This window comes from Octodon degus, unplaced genomic scaffold (assembly GCF_000260255.1).
Source record: "Octodon degus isolate 3935 unplaced genomic scaffold, OctDeg1.0 scaffold00085, whole genome shotgun sequence".
Classification (NCBI taxonomy): Eukaryota; Metazoa; Chordata; class Mammalia; order Rodentia; family Octodontidae; genus Octodon; species Octodon degus.
Window position 1 is genome coordinate 4,362,583 of NW_004524661.1, and position 9,803 is coordinate 4,372,385.

A 9,803-nucleotide genomic window follows, 5' to 3' on the forward strand; every position below is an offset into this window, starting at 1 on the left:
TTTTTGTTTTTTGTTTTTTGTTTTTTGTTTTTTGCCTGCTTCTTACTATTTCTTTGTCTAGGCAAGCCATGACATAGACCTCTGGCTGCTCCCAATTACCTAGAAATGTATCCCTTTACTTTTACCTAGCATTATTACTGGAACCTTGATCTGTCAAGTGGATTAATGAGGTGCTCTCAAGAGAGAAACCTGAGAATTCTCACCCATTTCTGGTTTATACATAGCTCACTTTCTAGACACCATGGGGCACCATGCTCAGACACGCTCTTCAGTGAAAAGGGCTCTGAGACTCCTCGGCGAGTTCAGCATCCTCTAACCAGAGGTCCTGTATCCTGTGCTTCCTCAGGAGGACCAACCCCACACATGTTGACTATTCTGGACTATCCCAATGGCTCCCAGCCCTGCATCCTGCATCGTAATAACTACTTTACCACTATTTGTCCCCTTGTGTACATGAGGGTCCTTCACGGACCAAAGAAGCAATGCTCATCTTCCTTCTTAGGATCTCACATAGAATACAGAGGGTAACAGAATGTGGCTGACTGAAGACGTACAGGCTGGGGCAGGTCTCAGAAGGGTAAAAGGAAGAAAGGGGAGGTAAGACCAGAATGCTTAATGGTGTTCTGCCTTGATTCTTGAGCCACAGCCCAAGGCAGAAAATCCAACCTTTGAATCTATAATCAATCCTCGGCTGAAAATTTACTTGAACTCTTACCAAGTGGACCACTTACTCTTCTTTTTCAAGGGGCTCCATAACACAGGGTGGGGTGGCATCTCCTCTTCTGCACCCAGTCTTAAGATGTGAGCCAAATGAGAAAGAAAAGGCACCGACCCCCCCCCATTTACAAAGCAGCTGCCACCAAAGCAAAATGGATTCCTTTTCCTCCCCTCCAAACTAAACAGTAGTTTGTCAAATGGATGAATAAGGAGAAAAGTGACAATTTTCCTTTATGTTAATAAATTGCCTTGGCCTAAAAAACATTAATCAATTTCTTGCCAAAGCATACACACTTCTCTATACTCTGCTATTTGCCTGGCCTTGAAAAGAAAGTCACTTTCAATCCCCTTTAAACTGTCAAGACCAGTGGGGGCAGTTGCAGGAGGGGGGAGGGGAGCTCCCTGACTCCCAGTGATTATAATGGGGCCCTGCTGTGTTTCCATAGAAACAGAAAGAGTGTATTCTTCCCTCAAAGTACACAAAAGGGAGGGTGAGGAACATTGCTATGGGCAAGGTGTACAATTACTGAAGAACTAAAGGCTTAAGTGTGGAGGTTCTGAAGATACGAAGATAAAGGACATAGGGAAGAGGACTGGAGTGGGCAGAGACTGTGTCCCTTACAGGGACAGTACCAATTATCATGTCCCACAGCTGCCCAGCAAGGTAGCTATTATAATCTCCACATTCAACTGAGTTAGAGGGAACCAAGAAAGTTGCCCAAAGTCACCTCACGAGTAAAAGGGGCAGCTCTTATCCAAACCATAGGTGGTCAGCTCAAAAGCCCCACTCTGTCCTCTCTATTGGGACCTGCTTCCAGTTAGGACAATGAGATAGTTTATACATTCTGTCTCCTGCCTCCCCTCACCAGCCTTCCAGGTCTAGAATTATTTTTTTGAATAGGTCATGGGACATTTATAAATCTGATAAACTCAGGTGGTCTGTTGCCGCTTGTCTGTTTGTTTGCATTATAAAGCAAGAAATGTCACATACAGGGGGAGCAGCTGGTCGTGCAGGTGTGCATTCTTATAATCTAGAAGGAACATATGGATCAAGAACTAGAAAGCAGGAGTAGTTAAGAGAAACAAGCATATTTTGAAAGCAATTGTTAGCTTAATCACCTACCACCAGAAACACTAACACGGGAAGCAAGTTCCACAGGGACAGTGTTCAGATCTGCCTAGCTTCACTATCATATTAATAGAGCTGAACACAGGGGTGGGAGTGGATGGGTGGGATCTACCAGCAGGGAGAATTCTAGGGTGAGCAGGAGAGAGCTGTCCTCCTCAGCTCTACCTGATGCTTTGTGAGAAAGATGGTTTTTCTGTCACAGCAGGTAGGGCAGGGCTGTTTTGACAGCTATCTGTGAGCCATGCACGTCCCCAGTGCTACAAGTGGTGAGAATCAGAGTTCACAACTCATTGCTTTAAATTCCTTCCTCGGTGCAATGCAGAGGCTGTCTGGGATAAAGCCTCCTGGACCTCTGAATTCCTCTCCCGAACTAGCCATTAGGGAGAGTAAGTAAGGCATGAGTAGTGCGGATAGAAACCCACTCCACCCCTCAAGCCACGTCAGGGTACAGTCCCAGCTGGTGCTTCTGGAAGTGAGATTCAGTGTTCCAGTCTGTGGATACCCTGGTCTACTCACCTGGCAAACCCTTGGTTGTGACAGAAAGGTCTCTAATCATCACTGATATGGGTTAGCACTGACTGAAGACACAGAGCCACTGACTAGCATTGCCAACTGGGCAGGCAGAGTGTCAATCTCTCTACTGCCGCTTTCCCAGAATTAAGGACCAGGCCCAGGACATGTAAGATAGTCAGTGTTTGTCAAATGACTGAATCCTTGGGGTCTAGCTCTGCTGCATGCTACATATGCACATGTTGTTTAAATTTAGATGAGGTCCTGGGAGTAGGGATCACACTCATTCTGTAGATGACGACAAACAGTGCTGCACGCAAATGGGAAATGACTTCTCCAATATCTCACAGTTGATGAGGTAGGAAGATGTGCTTTAAAGAGCACAGCCCGTGTTCTATTCATTACATACATCACCTAATCAGGATTACATCCCCAGAGAGAGACAAGGAAGGGAAAGAAAAAGGATGAAAGGAGAAGAGGGGAAAATCTGGGTGATGCTTATCAAAAGTAGAGAAAGGAAACAATTAGACATCCTTCTTCAGTGCTCCTAAGAATTGATAATTCATCTTCCAGGCTACACAGTACGGCACTCTGCCCTTCTGTCTTCAGCCTGCCTCTTCTAACTCAGAATTCCCATTGGCAAGGCACCATTTGGAGCTTCATTAGTTACACGTTGCAATGGTGATTTATCTTTTCAGCAGCACTCACTATGATCCTGAGCTCTAGGAGGTGGCACAAAGATAGTAGTAGACAAGGGCAGGTGGCCCTCTAATGATGGCTGCTTTTTCACCCTTGCTGGGTACAAAGGCCTTTGCCAGCCCTGCCACATCACAAAGCGATGTGAGGTCTCTCGTCTTCCGTACCTAGCCTTTCATTTTTCTCCCAGCTAAACAAAGAGTGTGCACTGTTTTCATGACTCCACATTTCCTCCTTTTTCTGCTCTCCCATGCTGCTTCCTCATCCTTGGAACTTCTGAGAGTCCTGGGATGCAACCAGGTAACAAATACATCTAAAAGCTTAAGAGCCTCCCTACCAGCACCCACAACCGAAATCTCCTCCATGAGTCAATGTCCTAGGGAGGAAAGTGAACAATTAAGGACACAGGGAGCCCTGCACAGCCTGCAGGGCTGTCTAAGAGGATTTGTTTCCTCTGATCCTGCTCTTTGGGTTCTAGCAAGGCTAAGAGAGCTGATGAGACAGGGTGAAAGTTCCTGAGAGCTGCTTGTGTGATTCCCACAAACACAGAAGTCAGGGGTAGCATCAGCTCCCGCCCCTCCCAGGCTGGAGCTCTAATCCTGCTCCTAGTTCCCCAGGATTTCCTTATGTTGCTTCCTGAGACAAGGACCCCAGACCTCAAGGACCCCTCTGCATTTCTGCAAAGGCCCTGGGCTGCGCTTCATGTGTACTTCACACACCTTTGTGCTCATAGCACAATACAACAGAGTCTGGACATGCATGAGTCCAAAGTGCACAAATAAAAGAGCAAAAAAGGGAGGTGTTTGGAAATGTCCATCAGTAGAATATTTAAATCTATCTGTACCAAGGAGTAGCATGCGGTAGTTGTATTTGCAAGATATTTAAAAAGCAAGGCTCTCCTATGTCCTGAGTCCTCACTGAACTTGAAAGGCTAGGGCCAAAATGTTGGTTGTCCTTGCAGCCCTTCTTTTTCTCTAATTTTTGGTCTGAAAACTTGGGTTGTTAACCCTCCAGAATAGAAGCTTATTCTTATTACCCTACAACATAGACAGTGGAGCTTAACTTCACTATCTGTCTGAATATCAAACATCTTAGACATAACTTGGAACAGGTATTTTCTATCAAGTATTGATATGTTAAACTTTAAGTCCCTACATGGAAAAGGCTCAAGTCAACAACTTCTGACATTGCCAGCCCTACAGAAAACCCACTACTATTATGGACTACTGGACTATATTGGAATATTTTACTGAATTCACGAACATACAATATTTAAATGATAATGGAATATCCATCTCTGACAAAACTAAACAAAAAAGGGGATACAAATGAAGGACCATTTTGTATCTGTGTATTCAAAATAGGATAGATATACAGCTACTTTCTTTTAATTCAACGACTAGAAAGATTTATTCTAATAGTGTTTGTGGATAGGCTATCGTGTCTGCCTCTTGTACTATGAATAACCACTAAGAAGACAACAATATGCAATGTATTAATTATTGAAACTGTCCTACTAATTGTTTTGAAACTGTCTCATTGCTATTTCTCAATAAAATTATTTTTTTAAAAAAGAGCAAGGCATGGCTCATCAGTAGTGACAACAGTAACGATGACAAAATCAGTAGTAGGAATTAACACCTAGAGAAGACTTCCCACAGGCTAGACACTACTCCGCATACATAATTTGTATCAGCTCAACTTAAACACAATAATTCCAAAGAAAGCCTTTGAGATAGGTGCAACGATTACTTTCATTTTATAGATGAAGAAACTAAGCTCAGTTTTACTATATTATTACTATTATGTCATTTAAATATTTTATAAGGTACTTTTCATGAAAAATGTCCAAAAATAAAACTAACAATGAGAAGCATTAAATAAATGCAAGAGAGAGAGACAGGACCAATATTTATTGAACACCTGCCATCAGGCTACCACGTTACATGCCTTAGTTATACTTAGTAAATTCCCTGCAAGGGAGAATTGTGGGTGCCAATCTAACTGATAGAGACTGGAGGTTCAGAGAGATGGTCTAACTCTTCATGGGCGCATAGCCACTAGGTCACTCAGGACTCGGAAGCCTGCTCTTCCATGCTAACTGGACACCTGGGGATGCTGAGTCCCTGTGTGCTGATTTGAGTGTTACCTCCCTTCCTTGTTCTGTTTTTCAGTGTAGAGTATGACTTTCGACAGCAGGAAGGCAGGTTCCATGAAGTCCTGCAGAGCCTGGAGGAAGTGGAACCAGTTGAGGAGGCACCTTCCCCACCAAAGTCCCCAGCAGAACCCCCGGTCCCTGAGAAGCAAGACTTGCGGCGGAAAACCAAGAAAGTGAAGAAAAAGTGCTTTTGGTGGATCTGAGCTCTTTAGGGCCACCCCTCAGCCTCCACGTTCTGCTCTCTGTGGTGGGGACCCACTGCTCCCAAGGCCTACGCTGCTCCTTTGCAAAGGCCATGGCTGGGAGCCCTGGACCTGAAGAATAAGAGAATCTGGGCTAGTGCAGTACAGCTGGACACCTGAGTGCCAGCCTCACCTGAGTGTGTGCCCCCGCTTGCCAAGGACTTCATGGACATTGCGTGACCACTTGCTGAATTTCCGGTCACACGTGGCCAGGCTGGTCTATTAACTCCAAGTTCCCCATAAGCAAATTTCCACTTCACTCTCCAGTACCTCTTCAAAGCTAAGCATTTCCTACTCATCCAAGGTCCATCTGCCCAAAGGAAAAAAGAAGTAATTCCATGTTGTGCAGAGCAGACAGACAGAGGGGTGATGAGCAGATACCTCTCCCCAATTAGATAAATAACCCTGCAGTTCCCTAAGATGTTGGCACACATAAGCATAGCAGAAGTGGGCAGGGCATAAACAGCAAAAGCACTCTGGTGTTTTGGGGTCATTTTCATTTCTCATGAGCTCTCGATTCCAAATCAAGGCCTGTCTTCTCATGCCACTGTAAGGTCATCTGAGGATATACAGACTTGGTATGACCATCTTGCGTGGCTAGAATTCAGAGAGGGTTTCACAGTAGTAACCCTTCCAGGGCCACCTAACAGCATCTGTCTCTTCCTGGGGCCCAAGCGTGTCTAGAAGAGGAGTGGGCAAATCTGGTTGGCGTTTAAATTTTATTTCATAGTTAATATATCTGCAACACTGAAGATCATGAGATTCTACAGCCTGTCAGTGTATCTTTTCAATGACTTACATAAGGCTGAGAAAAACCGCAACACTCCTTTACTATCCACTCACCCCTGTGCCACTGCTATAGGTAGGTCCAGACATACACGAATCTATCCAGGGTCCCTCCCCTGTGACAACAGACATCCTACTGAAGAAGCAGCAGGACTGGGGATGAGGCATAGCCTTTGCCATTTTCATATTAAAGACCTTTTTTCTCCCCGAAGTCTGAGTTCTTTAAGGAGTGTTTCACTCTTTCAAAAAGATCACCCTAGGCAGGGTCCCAGTCACACCTGCATGACTGAATAAACTTCCAAAAGTAAATAATTAAGTAATTGCTACATGTGCTTCAGACACAAGGATAGGGTAGAAAGGCTTGGATTTCTTTGCATTAAATTAAATTCTCTGCCAGCACCTAGTTGGACTGATGCTGCCAGAAAGCGATCCTAGAGCTAACCATACCTTAAATTAAGAATGAATTTTATAACCCCCTGTGCGGAAGCCCTGGAGCCTTGGGGAATGTCTCTGCAGAGCCGAGCACCCCATGCATACACGGGACATGCACAGCCCATTGCAAACTGGGATCTATCAAGCAAACCACCCAAGAGTTTCGCTTTTTCCTGTTTCAGCGCTGCAGCACACAAAGCTATTTGAGGGAGAGTGAGAGGAAAGCTTGGCAAGGAATCTTGGCTTGCACTATTTAAGTTCTGGAATGTCATTCAAGATGTTCTTGTTCTGTTTCTAGTGTAATGTTTAAACCCACAAAATGAGACCAGAATACATAACATCAAGTTAGAATTAAGATAAATACACTTGTCATACTTAAGAAACCACATTTCAATAAGATATGCTACCACTGGCTAAAAGCCACAGATCTTTCTTTCTGTATCCATACAGCCAACTCTCAATTGGCCCCAGCAATGGAAAAGAACAGCACAGAGGCTAATCCAATAAAGCGAAATCACTCGGGATCTCTTATGTAATTGTATCTTGTAGACCTTCCATCTTAATTTGCTTTGCTTACACTAATTTTGAATGAATTTATATTCTTGGGTATAATGTTGGAATGAAAATAATCCTGCACCTAGAATTAAGAAACCGGGCACCAGAGCAATCCGTTTCACAAAGCTGGGGCATGCTGCTTAGGTTTTCATGCTGTTTGTTCATCTTGAATGAAGAGAGGAACAGCTGTGTTCTCTACCCACCTTGCAAGCTACGTGTACCTTCTAGCACCAGATGATCAGAATCACCCAGGGCTGAGCTGAAGCATTTGCCCTGGTTAGCAGGGAACGACGACCCAAGTTGGAGGTAGCAGAAGATTAAGACGCTTATGTAGTCACACACATATGTTGCACATGTGTGTGGGGGAAGGGGGGCTCACATAAATGCTTACCTGAATTAAATAAAATCGGGATTGGAAAATGTTGATATTTCTAGAAATCAAACAAACCACGGCTATAATGATTCTATACCAAAGCACAACACCACATTAATTGTACCACCTACCTGAGACTGGGAAGGTCCCTTTTGAAAATGAACATTTATAATCATTATGAGGAAGAAAGGATTTGATAAATATCTTCTTGCTGAACACAAAGGATTGTCTTTATTTTTAAGAATCCACACATACATGTACCAGAACTCCGCTCATCTGCTCATGAAAGCCACTGCTTCTTTGTAAAATATTATGTATCATCTATCACAATACTATATAGAAATACTATACTTGAGGTTATATGGTTTTATGGAGAGAGATTAATTTAGCAAAAATTACTTTTATATAATGGAAGGAGAAAAGACTGATATACCAACTTAAATGACAGAAGTTTATGTAGCTGCTTTCTCTGTAGTTAAAAATGTGTACTCACTATCCTTGGAACTTAATACCAGCTCATCTATAGAGCGCCTTCTTGAAGATGATGTACTAATATAAGGTTTTGTAAATTTCTAAACTATTTTAAATGGGATATTATCTTTTGCAATAAACTTACATATTTTTCCTAGACTCCATTATTAGCTTGGGTTGATTTGGGTTATAAAACTTAAACTCAGGAAAGACGTCTCAGGCAGAATGGCCTTCATTAAAATAGTTTTAACGCATATCTCAGGGATAGACAACAGACCGAGGCCTTGGTGCTACAGTGGCCTTGCAAAGCCCTAGGCATTCTGGGAGTGAAGGAGGCAGCAATCAATGTGACCACCTTGTTTAATTAACAGGGATACACATTCATGATTTTTATCATTCTGCCTATATGTCTGACTCTAATTTATTCAGTATTTTTCACCTCATTTGTCCTTAAAATGTACCTTTATACCACTGATATGAAGAAAACCAACATGATGTTCCAAAGATAGTACATAAAATGAAAGTAATTTTATTGAGTTAAAAAAATATTTACTTTTCTAAAGGTGCAGAGCTCTAAGTCTGTGACCAGCTTTCTTTGTGAGAAGTGATATTTGAAAATATTCAATGCTTACTAAAGTCACATTAACACTGAATCCATGTTCTACTTGACTAATCAGGATGTTTGGGAAAGAACTGAAGAGAAAAAAAACCTTTGCATCATATGAGTTGGGTGTTTTTCTGCCCCATCTATGAACCCTGACTTGTTTATATCTGGACTACGAGTCTTCCACTCAGAAGTATTAATTTAAGGGAAGTAAAAGCAACACAGATCCCTGAACGTGAAATCATAAGTCTTGGTCTTGATAGCCTTCTTCTGCCTTTGTGCTGAGTGACCTCAGACAACCTCTGGAGCCTCTGATTCCTCTTTATATAAACTATAACTCCAGCCTTACAGAGGTGTCCTGACAACTGAGAAAGAGCCTGAACAAAGGCACACAGCAAGTGCCCAACAAATACATAGCCCGGCATTCATTTGTGGCTGGAAGTAAATTAGGAAGGAGGAAGCAAGATGCTTCAGGAAGCTACAGTTGGTGTCAGACATAAATTTTTATTTTTTCAGGGTAAGGAAAAAACTCTCCTTGGCTTCAGTGAAACTGCCAGAAACCATGACAATGCATGTTAAAAAGCCAAGGAGCTGATGACTGTGAAGAACCTCCAGGCACATGAGAATGTAGCATACAGTAGCACTTCAAGGAAATATGGGTTCCTGTGGCATGGAATGTGAAGGAGACTGCAAGAGCTGGTTCAGTTTCACCTGGAGTAAGAGGCCCTCAGGAAGGTCTAGATGATCTGCTCCAGGCTTTGCATCAGCAGTGAGAGCTGGAAGCAAGGTAGTAGGTGGATGGAATGTATGAGGGACCCAGCCTTTGTAGAAAGGACTGAGCTAGATTTGAAAATTCATCCATTAACTGAGCAGAGTCCTCAACATACTCTCAATATACTCTCCACTTAATTTATCCTGCTAAAGACAACTTGTTTTATGCTAAAAATGATATTGCTTTTCTTTAAACATCAGAACCTAAGATGTTATGTGTTATGTGTCATTATGTTTATGGAGCAAGAAAAGGATTGGAGCCAGGCGTGGTAGCGCACGCCTGTAACCCCAACACTCTGGAGGTTGAGACTGGAGGATTGCTGTGAGTTTAAGTCCAGCCTGAACTACAGAGAAAGACT

At 43.0% G+C, this 9,803-nt stretch overlaps 2 protein-coding genes across 2 annotated transcripts in view; one reads left to right on the top strand and one right to left on the bottom strand.

Moving 5' to 3' along the window:
* Positions 1–6,379, top strand: part of Fam196b (family with sequence similarity 196 member B) — a 20,030-nt gene extending 13,651 nt beyond the window's left edge. Inside the window, exon 3 of the mRNA XM_004637039.2 lies at positions 5,227–6,379. Coding sequence (XP_004637096.1) covers positions 5,227–5,413 — 187 coding nt within the window. The 3' untranslated portion in view covers positions 5,414–6,379. The remainder of the gene's footprint in view (positions 1–5,226) is intronic.
* The window catches only part of Dock2 (dedicator of cytokinesis 2), a 478,084-nt gene that overhangs the window by 232,312 nt on the left and 235,969 nt on the right, over positions 1–9,803 (bottom strand). The gene's annotated exons all lie outside the window — the stretch shown is intronic.